We start from the raw sequence: 19,051 nt of genomic DNA, 5'->3' as shown, positions 1-19,051 counted from the left end.
TAGTTACTTGGTAATGCACATTAGTAAAACAAAAGGTACTGTCCTGTGTTGCTGCCAATGAATAATGAACCCTACTGTGCTGCAGTCATTACATACTTGTAATAGGACTCTAGCCAAGGGCTGGTGTGAAGAACTACAAGTTAAATGGAGAAATGACAGGGTGAAAAACCACATGCTTTTCTTGAAGGAGTGAAAATAGTGAAAAACTGAGAAAACAAAATAAAAAACAAGGAAACACAACAAAAAAAAGCAAAATCCTTGAGTTAAAAAATGTTTTTGCTGAAGTAAGCAAATGAACTTTATCATGACTTTATCTCAAGCAATTTACAGGGATTACAAATACCTACACACTGGGATACCCAAATTCCTTGTTGTGTGAAGGAGCCTTGCTCAAGGGAGCAGTAACTGCATCCCTGAAATGCCCAGCCTGCAGGTGAAAAGGCCGGAGTTCTAACAATGCCTTTCGGCAGCTTTGAGAGATTGTCTTTATAGCTTTGGAAAATCCTGTTAAAAAAACTGATAATGCTGACACTGTTCACAGAGTTCAGATTATGGTCAGTTTTTCCATCACGCTATTGTTCTGCAGGCTGAGTAGGTAAGTGTATGAAAACACTTGAGGAAAAAAAAAACATGATCTCTTTGCAATCCTGTCTTTATAGCGCTGTCTCTAAGCGTATAATTTCTAAACTGATTGGGCATACATTTCAAGTAAAGTGCTACTGTGGAATAACTGAACTGAAATACAGCCTCATTCATCTCATTCATCCTAGCACTGCACCTCTAAAAATGATCCTACCAATTTCTTGTAGGACAATACAACTGAACAATTTTCCCTGGCAGAAAAAGAAGGCATTATGCTGAGAATTTAGTAATCATGATTAATGTATCATTACAGACATGTAATAAGTGAAGTGCACGTACAGAGGAATTGTCTCAGACTTTCTTTGTAAAACCCAGGGCGGTACATTTAAAAACAGAAATGCAATATATGAAAGGCAAACAATAAAGCCCAAGGATGATGAAAAAAGTCATTCCCAGACAATTGCAAGAGCTTCCATTAAGCAAGAATACTACTTGTCTATTTTCCTTTTATTTCAGGTGAGAAAAGAAAAATCGAATGAAGGGAATTATAATTGGAAGATCCTCTGTAATCAAATTTCCCGTTCTTCCCTCTGTGGCTCAGAGAGCCTCTGATGCTTCTGAGAAAACGGAGACATCTTTTGTCACAGGCTGGAGGAATAGCAGCTTCTTGTGTGGTGTGGCTTCACTAAAGCCCATTTTCTGTGTACTACAGAGCAAAACACCACAAAGAAAGCGGTCACAGTAATAAATTCACTTCCTTTCAAGCAAACCAGGCACAGCATGTGTGCAAATAGTCCCAGCATAACAGAAGAACAAAAACAAACCAGTAAATAACAAATAACAAACGAACAGACTTCTGTATGCTTCTTTTTAGTTCTCCTTTTGCAGAGTATATGAGTGAACTAAAAATAGGACCCTGTTTCAGCACCAAAGTCTAGCAACAGTGACTATTGAAAAAATTCTGGTGAGGGATTTGGGATGTGAATTTGACAAAACAGATCTTTGCACAAAGACTGCTGCAGAACCTCACAAAGACAAGTCAAGCCATTGACCAGGCTAGATTAATTCACAGTCAAACCAGGGACATATTTTAGTCTAGCATTATTGGGTCTTCTGTATTTTTAATGTGGTAACTGATTTGATTTACACAATCTACACTGGATGCAATATTTATATGCAATGCTAATGCAGTGCTAAATAATTTCCACATGTACTGTATATGAGGGTACAGTCCTTTGTGTTGGACTGAGAAGTGAGAGCAATGTGAGTCAAGCAGCACTGTTCTACTCTTTCTCTGGCTTGGCAAGTGAGACCTGACCTCTCAGGATCAACGTCAACCCCTATGATACAGATCAAAAAACTTGCTCATATCGGATTGAGGGGAACTAAACCATAACAGATTAAATAAAGTGGTCTCCTAGGTTTGTGCTCACACTAAGTATTATTAAAAGGACAAAGCAAAGACAGACTGTCTCAGGCATTATTAGTGCATCTGGTGAGTGTACTATATATTTGGTATCCAAAGCAATGAAATTGAATTATATTTGAAGTCGGGGGTAAGCAACTCCAGTCCTGGTGTGCTGCATTTGTTTCTGGTTTTCATTCAGAACGTAATAGCTTAATTGAACGAATTATGTGGATACAAACTCTAATCAGCTGTGTTTTCCAGGTCTTAATGAGGTGCCAATAGAAAGATGGTCTACCCAGTGTACAGGACAGCACTATTTAGAAAAGTGATCAAATTAATGCACACTCTAGGACAACTTTCTAACACAAAATGAAAGCCTCTGTTATCTTGTGGTGGCCCAAAGTTTTAGGTTGTGTTTGTTAGGAGAACTTAGTGACAGTAGAGATTACGGATCTATACTTCGCTTCATGTCATGTTTCTTAAACAACAACCAGAACTGTGCTGACAAACCAAACGATTCAGATCATATTACTGTTAACAACCATAATAATTAATCTTATTACATTAAAACCACAAAGGATCAGATAAAGACTTTGTTAAGCAATTTTTTGTATTTTTAAGCTGTGTTGGGAATCCAAGCACAGTTTGACTTCTCCAGCTATTATTATTATGTGTATGATGTTCTAATTTCAGAATGTTTTTGATCTATAGATTGGACTGTCACGTTGGTTGCTCTTTGCTCCTTTTTTGAGTTGCTCATTCAACTCTCTATTTAACATTTTGTGGTTGTTCATTTTAAATGGGTGCAGGGTTAGTTCTAAGGTCTACATTCTCTCATTTGTGTGCATTTACAGTATGTTTGTGTTTTTCCAAAAACTGTAGTGGTTGAGGGAAAAACATCACAACAAAGCAACATGATTAAGTACTAATATGAATGGCACCAGATTTTGAAGCTCATTTTAGTAGTCTAAACAATATGGAGAACACTGGAGAAGTACTGTACGGGCACAATGCTCCTACTACTTGTTTATGTTCAGCCAATTACTCACATGTTGCTATTTTAACCTGGAGCAGGATGGGGTCTGAAACACCAACTACATGAACACTAACAACATTCACAAACACTTCCGATATCACTGGTGAGAAAACAAAACATCGGCCATTCTACTTACAATATTTACAATGCACTGTTACAACACTTCCAAGTGTTTGTTTAAAATGCCTGCTAGTTTTGATTGCTGATTGTGTTTGCTGCTAATTATGCCCCATCTTCTTTATCCACATGCCTTGTCTGCCTCTGATGAACCAAGTGATGATGAAGAGGGAGTTGGGATTCTGGTTTTCTATGACTGTCTCTGGTGTCACACTAGCCTATGTCTTTTTGTTTATTTTTTTAATGTTTCCTAATAAAGATGTTCTATAGGGGTTCAAGACTTATGTATAGCGTTATGTGCCAAGAGCACATTCATGTTTCAGCCTAAAACTGGATGATGCTGGAGATACTATAATGTTAGCTAAAGTGGGGAAAAAAAAATAGGAAGCAAAGCAACAAGTCTCCTCCAATGTGTCAGTCACGACATCTCACAACAACTACATCATCGGGGCGAGGTGAATTCTCTCCTGCCAAACTAGACAGAATGCCATGCCAGCTACAAGAATAAATGTGAAATCTGGAGCAAATAAAAATTCAATTTGCGGAAGGATTTGTTTCTTGGAAAAAAGACCGTACAGTTCAGTTCAATTAACCGCGGCTTCTCGCCATCAGCAACGACCAGCAGAGGAAACCGGGAAGAATGTCTTTTAGAAAAGCTTTCAGATATTAATCAGTGTTAAAATAGAGGCAGGGTTGCCAGAGCAGCAATGGAGAGTGGCTGTAGGGAGGAGCTGAGAGGTGTAAGCCCAACACAAGGCAATCATTTACTAATACACTGCACCTGCAATTAGACAGCTCTCCCACAGGGCACGCTCCTGCCTTTATGCAATACACTTAGGCCACAAAACAAGAAAAACTTCATTTACTTAATTAAATGCAGACCCCAAATGCAAATCCAATCGGTATAGATTTTCTTCCTTCCTTACCCCTCTTGCTCTGCTACTCCTTATGCTGACGACGACTTTTGACCAAAGTTAATCTTCCATTAAAACCCATTATGGTATTTTTTCTTGAATTCCATTAAACTAGCCACAAGAGTGTTTTTTAATTTAAGTTGAGGAGAGGTGGAAAAAAAAAAACATTTAATGCCTAATGTCTTTATTTGTTCACCGCTACAACCTTCTGATTGGGATTTCATAAAATGCTTCCATTAAGCATGTGAAACGCTTTGATTGCACTTAATTATGAAAGCCGGGGTACTGCAGTTAGTTAAGTTTGGAAGTGGCTGGAATGTTCGCCTGTCTGGAGGAGCTATGCTGCATCTCGGCAGTGACGTCAAGCAAAGAGGTCTGCTCCGGGGTCATGTGACTCATGCAGTTATCAGTGTCTTCGTTTTTTATTCATGGCTCTGTGACGACCAGCGCTCTATTGTTGCTGCGATTTTCCATCAGAGTACTTTGAACATTTCATCTTTCCTCTGTCCCTCCTTTTTGTTTTTTTTTATTCTCTCTAGCCATGACCTAAATCTTACTCCGCAGCCTGAATGGAAGCTGTTCAATGACAGATAATTTACTGTGTGCACTGGCACAGGGCGCTGATGGACTGGAATAGCTGTGAATGATGCAGTGTCATGCTAAGCCTCATTCAGCAGTAATGCTTTTTTTTTTGTCTGTCCCTCTGTGGCATGGATTGCAATACTTTTGAAAAGACACACATTTCCATAAAACAACAACACAATTTGCTTCAAAAGACTGATGTATTTTTAAAGAAATGCTGAAAAACATGTTTTTTTTTTCTGTTCCATCCAGCTTTGACAACCACGCTTATGAAGCAGGACACCTCGTTTTACCTCATGAAGTCCACGGAAAAACAGCCCATCTCCGCAGCCAATAGGATCTGTTAATGTGTGATTGAGGGACGTAATTATATTTATGACTTCTTGTGCCTAATGTCACATTACTGCTTAACCCACCAAGCGGATGTCTTGGGGCCACTCTTGTGCCCCATCCTACAGTATGTCAGCTCAGTATGTCAGCAGGTCTTCGTTGATCAGGTGTCCACAGTAATGCTTCTTTAGCAGTTCTGCAGCTGTCCATTTTCATGTTGTGACCAAATTAAAATGAAAACTTTCCTTCTGAAAAGTTTTGCTGAATGGTGGCTGGTCTGTGATCTGGCATACAGTGCTGTTGTTGCCCTTGTTTTGACATTCTATACATAAGATGCAATGGAGATACAGTAGCAAGAGTTGAAGCCCCATACAGAAGTATGACCATGTATACCCAAGCTTCTGTACAGTCGCCTCTTGCTCTTCATTGATGTCTTTCTGCTTTTCCATATGTTGTACAGTCTGTTCCAAATTATTGCAGCTTTGTCAGCCCTTGCCTTGATTTCAGCTTCAGTGTTATCATCAGTGACAAGGCTGCCTAAGTAGGTGAAGCTGGGTTTGATTTCAACATCTTGACAATGTATCTTTACATGTGGATGTAGTGAGTAAGGAAAAGAGAACAATTCTGCAGCCTGGGTACAGTATGTGTCAGAGTCTTTATGATTATCTGCTGGGTTCCAGTCTGAACAACACTTCACAGTGCACTTTGCAATTAAAATACATACATCCCATTAAAACAAACCATGCCACAGAAAAAAGGACCAAGAAGACATGATGAATCAGGATACAAAAATAACTCCAAAAATCCAGGTTTTGACCAAAAGAGCTGCTGGGGTGACAGAACATTTCTAAAGCAGTTGAGAATGGATGGCTCTGGAGGGCATGCAGGTCTGCTCGCCCTCCCCCCCACTCTCCCATTACTCACGTTGACAGACTCCCGGCCGCTGTATTTCACTCGGATCCTGGGCTCCTGAACCACGTCCAGATTGGTCCCAATCACAGTCAGCGGAGTGTGACCACTGCACAGAGAATGAGAGGGAGCAGGTAGTGACTGCACTGCATGTCAGGACATTCCAACAGCACAATGTGATTTAGATACTTACTATCAGGCACATGCAAATAGTGCCATACATTGAGTTTTGACTGAAGCATGACATGCTGGACAGGAGGTGAAGGGAGTAGGAGCATTCCTACTCTCTGATATACACACACTGAAGAACCTAGTCGAGAGGCAACTGTGCTACTGTACCTTGAGGGCAGGTGATACCGCAGGTTTTCTAGGCTTCTTTAAATATCAGCACCTGAGGTTCTGGGGGAAGCTACTAAACTGGTGGAATTAAGCTAATATTGATCTGATTCAGGTCTATACAAGCCCAACTAGACTGAACATCACTTGACACAGGAGTAGGAATGGGGATCCCTGATGCGGACTACTAAAAGCTGGGAAGGAGGAGCTGAATTTGCACCCGGGCAGGAATTTAGGTCAATCTTGTGAGTTGTGGTTTACTATCTCTCCCTACCATTAGTTTCTGAAAGCTATTTTATTACATCTGGCTAATAACCCACATCTTAATGTGTCATACTGATTTATTGGTAGGTGTGTAAAAACATTTACAGGCATACTTCGGCTCTGACCTGTTTTTTCCATGTTTTTCTACTGATATTTTGTGAAAAAAGGCTACAAAACCAAACATAAGGGTTATTTTTTATAAAGAGCTGGCTTTTATTTTGCAATTAGGAAAGATGCAGTTTATGTTGCAGTTGCATTAAAAGCTCTGAGCAAATATCTGGGAACCTCGTTCTGTTTATCATGACTTTTAAGCACAATTTGCACAATTTTATTAGTCCATACATTGCATAAATCTACAGTGTTTGAACCACATTATTACAATCAGCCTCAACGCTGATTGTGCCTTTATTTCCCACTAAAAGCTCGTCCTTGGGCTGTGCAGAAGGTGGCCTCCAGCAATCAGTGACAGCGGCTCTGGGATTCTATTACACCACATTGTCCTGACAATTTCCTCCACTTATCTAACAAATCCAATCAGCTGGAGAGGGCTAACACACGGCAGACAGCCCACTACGGGTGGTGCTCACTAGTGCCGCAGAGAGACACAGAGAGGGGGACAGGGGGAGAGGGAGACATGGAAAGAGAGGACATGTGAGAGAGGGGGAGGGAAAGATGAAGATGTGAAGGAAGAGGAAAAGAGGGAAAGGAAGACGAAGACATGGAGGGAGCTGAAGAGAGAGTGAAGGAGAGGAGTGGAGAGAGAAGAAGAGGGAGTGAAGGGGGAGGACAAGAAAGGGAACAGAAGACACAGATTACAGTACGTTCAAAGATGAAAGAGTAAATGGGTGGGAGGAGACTGAGAACAGTGAGAAAGAAAAAGACAGAGAGAGTTGTCCAGCCTATATTTTAAACCCTGTTTCTGTCTTTTTACTGAATTTCCCTGTTCGTTGTCTAGCATTTCAGGCTGAAGTACTTGCCCCTAAGCAAATGCTAACACCACACTCATTGTACACACCGATGATTCAGGACCATGCAACACCTTCAAGGAACTTGACTATAATCGTAGTAGATGATTTCTTCAATTGATAGCTGTTTCGTTTTGTCTTCTTAAAAAAAAGAACACGCAAGCAGTATACCTGCTCACAAAATAAGTTTAATTAATAATCATCATTCCTCTCCTCTGTCTCCTCCTCCCCCTGAGGCGCCTCCACTCCACCAAATTTCATCTGATCACCATCTGTTTCCTCCAACACATGTTCTGGTGCTCAATAAAAAGTCTTAATTATAAAGTTAGTTAACCTTGCCTTTCTGAAGTAGTGGAATTTGCCTGTGAGACACCAATAAATCACAACTGAAGCTACCTTAATGGATGTTTCACATTAACAAACCAGCTAAACCTGATCTGCTGATTGCAGTATTTGCCATGCTGTTTGGACTGTTTACAATACATATTTTTAAAAAATAAATGACAAAATAAGTGTAAACAATGCACATCAAGATTTGTAATCATGGGCAATAATATTAATTAGTGTTGTGTGAATTTACTGGCACAGTTTATTAATTGTAACAGTAAATTGCACAAGCATTTGTTTTTCAAATGCAATATCTGGATTCAAAATACAAAACATACATTTATTGATACAAACAGTGTGTGCATTTAACCAAAAAAGTGATAATACCCAAAACACTCTGCTTAGATTGTAAATTCTAACCTGTTAAGCAGTCTCATGCAAAAAATCAACATCGACATATTCGTAGAGAAGTCAAAACTTATATGAATTAAACTGACATCAAACCATTTGTTTAAGATAACAGGTGAACCTTGAGATAGATTCTGTGGAATACTGATAATACTCATCCAACAACAGTGGAGAGAGATATAGCTGATGGGGTTCATCGCAGTGATGTCCAATCCATGTTCTGCATGGATTGTCACCCAGCCCTGGGGTGCAGCCTTGGGGACTCAAGGAGAGGTAGAGTCCTGCTGTAGCCAGAAGTGGATCCTGACCTCAATGAATCACTGCTGGGGAGAAACTTGGCTAGCTCCCTGTGTAATAGGCTATGTCTACATACTGGTATATTCAGGCGTGTCGATGAAAGTTCAACCGTATAGACTTACATTACAGTAGGTGATAGAGAAGACTCATGGAGGCTGGCTAGTCACAAGATCTCGCTGCAGGCAGCACCTGGAGCAGAATTCTATTTTATGTAGGCCTCTCTATTTAATTTAGGATCCTGAGCTACAGTTGATGTCCTTAGATTCAGACAACAGCAGTAGCAGTGCATGGCTGTCAGCTGGCCAGGTTTTGATTCAGTGGAGTGTAGCCAAGAGAGCAGCTGGGTAGTGCCTTTTAAACTGTACAATTACAGCTGGTGATTGGTCATGTTGTCATCAAGTGGAATGGGTTTCCATACCCTCCATGTACCTGAGTGGTTGGCCATGTTTTGGAATTTAGAATTTTGGAATTTTATCAATTTAGAATCATAGTCAAGATGTGCTTATCTCTGCCCTCTCTCTGTAGACATCAAAGCACCCATGGGTGGACATCTATCATTGGGACTACTGATGCTGATTTTGGGATGTGCTGCTTATTCAGAAGGCTCATCTTCCCTGTATTTTAGCGCTCTAGAATCCACAGAACTATTCTATAGCTGAGACTATTTGAAAGAGGCCTCATTAAAAATCCACAGCAATACTTAATTCTGTAGTTATTAATAAGCATTTATCATGCTACAATATCCTGACTGAATTTGGACTTCTAAAAACAAATACAGCAGGGTAGTGTGCAATTCTCATGCCAGAAACAGGCATCTGGAGAGCTGAAATGTAAGGTGACTGTTAGCCATAAGTGCTAGTTTGTGCTAATTAAAAGCTGTGCTTGATGGGTGTTGACGAATATTATCAATGAAGATTATCTCAATCTGGTAAACTGGGTGATTGCCAAGGCAATTAAAGAGACAGTTATTTAAGTTTGTGCCTGAACCCAAAGTTGTATCTAAACTTGAAAACTCGATGAAAACAATTCCCCCTCAATACTTCTGCAAAATCAGCCTCATGCTAGACTATCAGTATCCATTCATGCTCGATTCGGAGGTTCAAGATTTCAGGCTTGGAGCTCTCGTAAGGTTGTGTTATCAGTGTCAGTGCTTATCTGAACAAGGCAGGGCTCTGTGTAAAACATGCTGAGATATACGTGTTTCGAGGACTGGATACCTGGCAATGCTCCATTCTGGCTCTATGCGTTGTACAGTGGGGTCTTCAATGTACTCGAACTGCAAGCTCTCTCTGACTTGGGCTCGGTCCACACCCACTGTGATCTGCACTGGGCTCACGCCCGTCAGTGAGGGTGCAGAGTAGCAGACGATCTCTGTCATCGTCCGCCTGCAAGGAGGAAGAGGAGGTGGGGGGTGAAAGACAGTGAAAACCAGCTTCCACAATAGCCTGGTCACAAACACAGCTTGCCAGGCCCTCAAGACCATAGTCTACAGGAAGATCAGATTATTATCATAAAACTGAGAAGATTCACCATGCCTTCACCTAGCATGAAAATCCACAAACAGCACGTGTACAGGACCTATTGCACCCCCATGAAAATGTGTCACTGTGAATTCGACACAGTATTTTGGCACTTTTTATCAGCCATTTGCTCAGGGTTTTAACATCCCTTTGCTGTGCTCGAACACAAGAGACCATCTTGGATGTTCACAAGGCTCATTAAAAATCTAGCAAACTACAGCATTGCAAAAATTAGGTAACAGAACAGAAAAAAAAAACACTTCATAAATTCAAATTGGCAAACGTTCACAAGTTTGGTTTCTGTTTAATTTTTCATACCAAGTCAATGAGTTTGGGAGTCCAGAATAAATAATATGAATAAGTAATGATGTATACTATTACTGCGGTGACAAAAGTAATGTAATGACTGCATGGCAGTGCAACAGTGAGATGTGAATCAAGATCTGGCTTCGCTGCGCAGAGCTCCACAATGTGTGGTACTAGTGGTGCTTTTCGCCCAGGACAGTGTTCCTTCATGGTAAGGTTGGCAAAGGGCAGAGTACACCGCCCCAGTGCACTCCCCTCACTACATGCTGTCTGCTGTTCAGATGCCCAGCTGGCTGTAGCTTATCTTTCTTCTCTATTTTTAGCCCATCATAGCCAATCTGCATGGTACTCTAACCATCCACATGCCCCGCAAGTGCCCCACCCACCTGCACCTCGTGCAGTGCCCTGGCCAGAGACCCTAATGCAAATGGACAGTGGTAATTAGCTAATGTATCATTAAAATCGTTTTGTCTAATCGACCTCCCAGCATTACAATGAGAATGCGGCAGCTGGTCTTCAAGTAGAAAGAAAAATAAAGAAGGCCAAATTAACATTCTAGCTCAGACTGAAGGCTACCCCCTTGCGTGTTCTGTGAAGTGACAAGGGCATCTGAAGTTTTATTCTTCAGTATTAGAGAATTGATGTAGCAAGTCATCAAAGCCTTATTAAGATATACACTACTTATTGACACCAGAAGGTTGAAGAAAAATCAATGATGTCCTGAAGGGCTGCAGCTTCCTGGCAAGTCCTGCTTATTTAGAATGAAGATGAGAGAGTGAACCAGAAGTGGAGGCCTTTGTTGGAATTATCAATCCGCAACTTGCATGAAAGATGTAACTTGAGCTATTTTACTGGGTAAGAAAAATAATACAAGAATTCTGGCCAATTCAAGTATACTATTCAAGTATCCCTAATGATAACATGGCTAACAGGCCGAGCCATGCTTCAAATACTAAATTTAAGTGAATTTGGTTGTTTATACCAACTTGGACTCCTGTTAGTTTTTTTCCTGGAGTTTGATTGGAGCTCTGGAGCTCTAGGGTGCTTTATTGGCTTCAAGTTAGAACTGTCAATGAATGTGATATTTTAGTTTTGACACTGTATATTAAATCATTCTTATCCTGAAATGAAAACTGGTTTCAACATTTTTTAGTCACAGTAGGAGAGAAGAGCATCCTTTCAGCTCAGCTCAACGTTCTCCATTGTTGTATCAAATGGTGACATTTTCTGAACAAAATGAATTTGTGGGTTTGAACGCTCTGTGGCTGAGCTAGTCTTAACCGAGTCAGTGTTTCACTAAGGCGAGGTCACTGAAAACAGAAATCAGGGAAAGGGCATGAAAAGAGGGCAGCTCACCCATAGAACTCGCAGGTCTGGTTCCCGAAGAGCACAGTCACACTGCTGCCTGCGCCCAGGTTCTCTCCCATGATGGTCACCTTGGTGCCCCCAGACTCCGGCCCTCGGCTTGGCGACACCCCCTGCACCGACGGCATCTGTGAGGAAACAGGGCAGCCAGAATCAGGCTTGATGCTGGTGGGCATCACATTACCTTCACCCAGCCTGGGCACTGAGACAGCCCTGTTTCTTTCTGAAGGTCAACCCTGGAATAATTGTTGTGTTGTTTTTGTGACTTTTCCCAAATTATTACAGCACTCCTCCTGCCTATTTACTTTGCCATGGGTCTCCATAGTGCACATCATGCTGTACTTTGCATCCCTATCCTTTAGTCTCCTAGTCTGATTTTGCTGTGCCATCATACACTTTACTGTGCTTTTACCTGGGTTTGATAATCCTTGTATAAGGGGTATTCTCATTGTTTCAAAAAATCTTTTCTTGTACAAAATGTCAGCAGTTTTGGATTGGAATATGTAATGTCTGGGTCCTCTACATTTAGTTTCTGTCATTTGATTTGTTAAAAGCCTTGAGATTATTCTCGGCAAAGGCTGTTATATAATAATAAAATTATTGGCAATATCATTAAAAGCTTACAAAGACAAAACAATAAATACTTTCAGGATTCACTGCTGTAGGTGTCGCAGTTTTATGATAGTACTCTTTATTCAGTGGTTTGTGTATACCAGCCAAATATTCTTTGTCAGACCTTTCAAAAACCTCCTTAACTTAGCGAGGCTGCCTGGTGTTGGTAGAGGGGACACACATGGTATGTACAGTATGATTCAATAAAGTTAAAAAATAAAATGAAAACACAGAATTATGTATACAGATGAAAATGACAGATGAATGCAGACATTACAGCAGGAATATACACACCTTTCTTGGCAAGAAGGTCAACTGATCTTGCTATTAATTTTGTTTCTAAAGAGTTTTAGAATTTTTCAGTTTTGAATGAGAAGCACGTCCCTCAGAGGACACAGAGAGGTCTGACGATTCTGAATGGCTTAGTGATTAAGGTTTTTGTGCTGTAATGTGCAATCAAGGATTAAAGATTAAACAAAGCCTTAATTATTGTTCATCAGCTGTGTGCAATACAAATAGCATGGTCACCATATGCAATGCATCTACAGAGCATCAACATGCAGCTACTGCAGAAGAGCTGAAGGCAAGGTTAATGCACTTCTTGAAATCCAAAATTAGGCTTGTAAATTCCTGTTAATTGTAGAGTAAAAGCTAATTATTCCTGTATTGTGCTACTGATTACAGTTTCTCCCAGCCTTGGTGTTTGTGTAGAATGTATGATACGAGTTAATCACTGCTGAGAATATACTGGATGTATCCCTTGGGGTGAGCCAACTGCTAAGTGCACATGAGGTATCATGGCTTTTCTTTGAATAGCACAAGTATAGCTGATGACATCACTGCAATCCAATACTAAATCTGTTTAAATAATGCAGGCTTGAAGTGTGGATTAGCCTTCTGCAAATGTTTTTAATTCAGAAGTCGTCAAAACAGTACACTCTACTGCTTCCTTTCTAAGGAGAGATTACAGGAAAATGCGCATCTGTTTTTTTTGTAATTTAATTGTTTCACTGGTGTGCTGTTCAAGACACATCCTAATCAAATGACAAGATTATTCACTATATCAATCACATGGCAACCAAATAAAAGAGGCCCCTATTGTTCCTACAAAGTGATGAATATAAATGGCGATATTAGCTGTAAAAGCCATTTATTGCCATTGTACAGTAAAAAGGAGGACAAAAGAGCTATAGTACTTGAGAATACTTGAGAGGGCAGATGCTGGACTGAACAAGATGAGACTGGGACCAAATGAATATTAATAAAATAAAAATCACAAAAAGTGTAGCAGAGTACTAGCATCTCACATTAAAACTCTGAAGAAAACAATCACAGCTCAGTTTAGGTTTTCACTATAACAGTCTACTAATAACCTATGGTGATAAAGCAGAGAAAAAAAGAACAGTTTACAAGTTTTACATACTCCTAACACCAGGGTTAAATTTCAGGAGATAATGTCAGAATTATGTTCTTTTTACTGTCATATTTCCATTACTCTATTAATGTGTAAGAAATGTATTTAATTTCTAAAACATTTCATTATTTGAATGTGTAGTCTAAAGTGATACACAGAAAACTGCTTCCTGTAAATGCAGGGAAAAGTATAAGAAAGTATGAGCCTGATCATCAGGAACCTCAGTTCAGAGAGGAGCTGTTTCTCCTGCCTAGGGTTTACAGCACTGTAGGTCAGCCTGAGATACATAGTGGGAGAATGTGGTGGGTGAGAGATGCAGGACATACCACAAAGGAGTACAGCTGGGAGGACTTGGTCTTCAGCTCCGGCCTGCACTCGCCAATACACAGCTGGACCGGGCCGGGCTCAGTGTCAGGAGACGTCTGGTTCATCTCGCACACGATCCTGCCAGGGGACACAGACAGTGTGAGGGCTGACCCCAGGAGGCTTTCTCATCATCACAGAGTCAGTTTTCAAACTGAGCCATGGGTAAAAACCGACTGGGACATGGGACAATGGATTTATCTGGCATACACAGAGAAAGGCCTGAGGCAAAAGAACAGCTCAAAAATAATAAATAAACAGTATTTTGGAACTTCCATTCACATAGCCCCTTGAATTCATATAGTAGCTGCCATGACCAGTATTTTTGATGGTCTTATCTGTTGTGGTTTTGCAGTTTCTCTGTGATTGCGTATGTTTTTGTAATTCCATTGCAGAAAACAACAGACCCATTCGTGCCGAGGCACTAATGAGCATTACTGAGTTAGTTCCCTATGGAGCTGGTGTGTGGGGCCTGACTTCCCGTCATTTGTGGGTCAGCAGCATCCTGTGGGTATAGCAACGCAAGAAGTCCCCCTACCCACCCACTGCCCCTCTTCACGGCAAAAGCCAGCTCTCGCAGGGGATCGATAGAAGTCTCCCAATCATCAGGTGGCGAGATCAAATGATCTAATAAAATGAAGGCAGGGATCGATTAGCTCTTGTGGTGAGCAATAAAGTGCGCAAGCACTTAACTTCTGAATCCCCAATGAGCACATTCTCCAACGTTTCTGAGCCTTGACCTCCTCAAGCATGTGTAGTGGGGCCTCATGATGATCTACGATGAGTTTCAATTGTAAAAAAGTGTGATTTGATAAAACAGTCAGTTTAAAATCAGCTTAAGGGCCATCTCCCCCTTTCAGTGTTTACAATGCATGAGCATATAGGGGCATTTTTATTAATCTGACCATGACATACTGTCTGGCTTTACTGGGTGTAACTTTTTCCTGAACAAACTTTTTAGATATAAAATGAATCTGTGTGTAATCAGCGTTAGACCACTGTGCACCTCACAATGTCCTCGTTTTTATGATTTATCACAAACCCATCTTTCATTAACATTGAACAATTTCCATTCCAGGCCATCTTTTATAACAGCTTGTTTGTAGGGTTCTGGGATACCAACTTCAGAAGATATAACCTTCTGTTTTTTTTTTATAGCCTTGTGATAAAGTTTGAGAGAAGATCATGAAAGAGCTGTAAAAGAAATTAGTAGTCTAACATACATAGATTACTCAAAGGTCTCTGTAGATATGCCCTTACTGTACCTAAAAAAGGGTTACATTTCATTAAAATCCCAGAACTGGAGCTATGATCAGTTGTTCGTTTGCAAAAATAAAATAATCAAGAAAAAAGTAAATTGCTTATTTATTTGAGTTTTTTTTATCACTTTAACTAGTTAAGATTGTTAAGAAAACAGATATTAATGCCAAGATGTTAACTTGTGCTTCCCAAGATGGAGATTGATTTCATATTTCTTATGAATTGGGACTTTTTATTTATTCCTTTAAAGTGCAATTTCTAATTTAGTTTAATGAAATGTCCATTTAATTTGTTAACCATGGATATTAAACTCTTCAGGAATGCATATACTCAAAGCTTTATACTGATAGAATGCTACATTGTACCTGACATCATTCTTCATTCTGGTTGCTAGTTAAACACTGGCCCTACCAGGCAGTGCCTAGTAGGACTGGCTGCAAGTTAATGCCATCTTGTTGGATCGTGTCAGCTTGTTATACTGAGCCACAGTAACATGGGTAAACTAATAACATGCTCAGGACAATCTGTCTTGAACAGTTCGGGGAAGATTATACATAACTTTTCAATTAGTATCTGTGATTAATGCCACAATGATAATCTTGTCTCTCTCCAGAAAAAGTTTTTATGTAAGCAGCAGCTCTCACAAACATATACATACAGTACAGGTACAAACAGACACTCCAGTAGGACAGATGGTTGAACAGGAGGCAGAAGAAGTACTGAATCCACACAAAACTCAATTCTACAGTTGCTTGTTCTCTCAGGAGATCCATAAACACTGTGTATTACTATCTCCTACAAGTGGAAACAGCCCAAATATGAGGGCAGGCAGTACTGCCAACCAAATCACCCCCATCCACCAAAAGATCCCCTACTCCCATTTAGTTGCACTTCTGCCGTTCCAAGCCTCTTTTCTAATTTTCCTTTGACGTTTTTTTGCAGCAATATAAATGAATTCCCTCCAACAGAGGCCCATTCGGATTAAACTGTCAGAGCCACGAGCGACTAACAGATTGTCCCCTGCAGCCAGTGCAACGCTGCGCATTTCAATTAGAATGGCCCAGAGAGGGCCTGCAGAGTGGGAGGGGCCAAATGTCTGGCTGTGCTTGGCAACCAAAGGTGTAAAACAGGAAGTGAAATTATGAACCTGGGGAATAAATCCGTATTGTCCCCCTGCTCCAGGTCAAGCTGTACTAAGCTGAATGATTAAGAGTGAAACACTGCAAAGGGAACACACAGTGTCTTTGTAAATCCTGAAGTCTTTTGAACTGAATCAAAAGTTACTGTCATGCAGTTTCATATCAGCTCTGTTATTTTCATTTTTACACAGCTTTTCTTGATAAGGACTCACATTGCAAAGGCTAAGACGAAGTTGGACACAATCTGTGGCATTTCATCCAGCCCAGGAAAATCAAACCCTGAAGTGTCTAAAAACAATTACTCGGGCTATGGCAAACAGAGGAACTCTCCTATTAGAGATATGACAATGTCTCAGAGCCCTGGTGAACATACACTTGAGGACCTGTCATCGTGTTGCTCAATGATGGAGGTACTTGCTGTAGTAAGTAATGCTGTATTAAGAAACATACTGTGCATTGGTCTGCTAACTCAGGGCTTATCTGTGCAGCTGTGCCTGTGCACCGACCTAAGTAAAGACACATTAAAACTGGACACAGCTTGAAACTGATTTATGATGAGGAAATCGACAGCTCCTACATGAAGCCATTGCAGACCAATAAGCTGCTGTGGCTGTGGACAACAATTAAACTTTTACAGTATTTTCAGCATGAACTGAAAGAGAAAAGCAATTCCTCTCCACCCAGCCCACACTGTCGATCTTCCCAATTTTTTAACTGGATCCCTTTCCATATTTTTAATTTCACAAAACTCTGATTTACCTTTACAATGACTAAAGCAAGTAATTATACATGGATTTTCTGTTTTCACTGAACCGAGCTGCACGACCTTCATAAAGGCAAGCTGTTAACTCACATAATTAGCTGCATCACTATTTTTTATGGTGGGTTCTTGTGCTTTACTGCAGTCTCACTGTGTGTTTATTGAACTTTGCCCTGCTTTGAAAACTGCCACCTTACAGAATCATGAAAATGTTTTATGGGTGCAGGGGTGTTTCAACCATGATAACTGCCTATGCCTGGAGGAGTAATTGACTTTGTTGTAGATTATAGCAACAAAACACAAAATAATCAAAAAGCGTTTTACAAGCAACATGTAGCATACAAAGAAATAAGATTCTATTTCCCTAACAATGTAGAAAAACTAAAAAACGGTGACAGATGTTGAGGGATGGGGAGCTCTTCTCTACCTCAGACCCTAATACCCACTCTCACCGCAGGGAAACTGACAAATGTGAGCTAATTAGGCCAACCTGAAAGTTCCAGGCTGGGTCTGATTGTTGACACTACCAACTGGAGATGCAATTTTCTATCTAAATCCACAAGAAAGTGATTATTTATTGAGCAGCTCCTATTAGGTTCACATGTGGGGATGGTTCGCACTGCTGTGAAACAAACTGAAATGATTGAGATGGTTCAAGACTTCCCTCCCACACTTCCACCTCTGCATATTTCCATGAGTTGTAAATATTCATTAAATGACAAACAGCACAGTAATGCTATACGGAGAAGGCTGGGTAGTATATCAGTACAACAGTAATTAACAATTGCTGCCAGCACATGTCATAGAAGGATTCCACTCACTGAGCACGCTATGGGAAAGTGGTACAGGCCTGTCCTGTACCAGCTGAATTCCTTACAGCATCAGTCACACATCCAATGCAGAAAAATCACCTGGAACATTTCAGCACCCCTGGAAAGATTTCTTGCAAAATACTATCTGGACACTAGCCTGTCATCTTAACATCATCAAATGAGTACCCTCTTACCCCCCTTGAAAACCACAGAATTTGCCCAGTTTTAGCAAAGTATAAAAATATTGATATCTCCAAAACATTTCTATATAAATAGTATGGTTCATCTGTATAAGTTACTGAGCATCTGCTGGGTTACATACAATATATAACATGAGCACAGAAGTGCTGTTAATTTTAAGAAGGTAAGCTCGCATTTATATACAGTACCATGTATTGGCATTCTTATAAAAAACTGTTTTTGCTTTATGTTGCCAAATGAACTTCATATGAGCTAAATCACATAGCAGAACCTAGAGCAGAAAAAAACTGAGTTGTCTAATTCAAGTTCTTACTATTATGATCTTTGTATGAATGTCCAGCTGATGCACACCAAGAGGCACAAACATACTGTACATCCATGGACAGAAATGTGACAGACGTGAAACTCAAGCTGAATAACTGAACAACTGTGGCATTTTGTACAGCTTTCTTTGTTAACTCAAGCGGTTGTTCAATTGAAGCTCCGAATGCCTTCTCTTCAGGTTTGTGCATCTGTCATGAGTCGCAGGGGGTTTAAATATAAATGATTGCATGAATTCCTTGCAAAAGGGAAACGTGCTCAAGATGCAGACAGATGTGCCTGCCAGAGCTAGACTGACATCTCACGTGTACACGGTCCCAGAAGCACAGAGTCACCCCTAGCTTTTACCATGGAGGATCACTAGAGGAAACTGGCACCATGTGACAATTGCAGATCCCCTCACCTCTTCTGGGAGTTGAACCTGGTCACTTGCAGGCTCTGAGCATGCATGGATCCACTTCCTAGATTCTGAATAGCTTCTCCTCACCAAAAACCAAGGTGCT

At 40.5% G+C, this 19,051-nt stretch overlaps 1 protein-coding gene across 1 annotated transcript in view; it reads right to left on the bottom strand.

Annotated features, from left to right (window-relative positions):
* plxna2 (plexin A2) overlaps nt 1-19,051 on the bottom strand; it is a 226,267-nt gene that overhangs the window by 45,151 nt on the left and 162,065 nt on the right. The window contains exons 14-17 of the mRNA XM_015342690.2: nt 14,019-14,136; nt 11,658-11,794; nt 9,693-9,860; nt 5,894-5,987 (exon numbers count right to left, since the gene is read on the bottom strand). Of these exons, the coding sequence (XP_015198176.1) occupies nt 5,894-5,987; nt 9,693-9,860; nt 11,658-11,794; nt 14,019-14,136 (517 nt within the window). The remainder of the gene's footprint in view (nt 1-5,893; nt 5,988-9,692; nt 9,861-11,657; nt 11,795-14,018; nt 14,137-19,051) is intronic.

Source organism: Lepisosteus oculatus, chromosome 5 (assembly GCF_040954835.1).
Source record: "Lepisosteus oculatus isolate fLepOcu1 chromosome 5, fLepOcu1.hap2, whole genome shotgun sequence".
NCBI classification, from domain to species: domain Eukaryota; kingdom Metazoa; phylum Chordata; class Actinopteri; order Semionotiformes; family Lepisosteidae; genus Lepisosteus; species Lepisosteus oculatus.
This window is presented reverse-complemented; position numbering and strand designations above follow the sequence as displayed.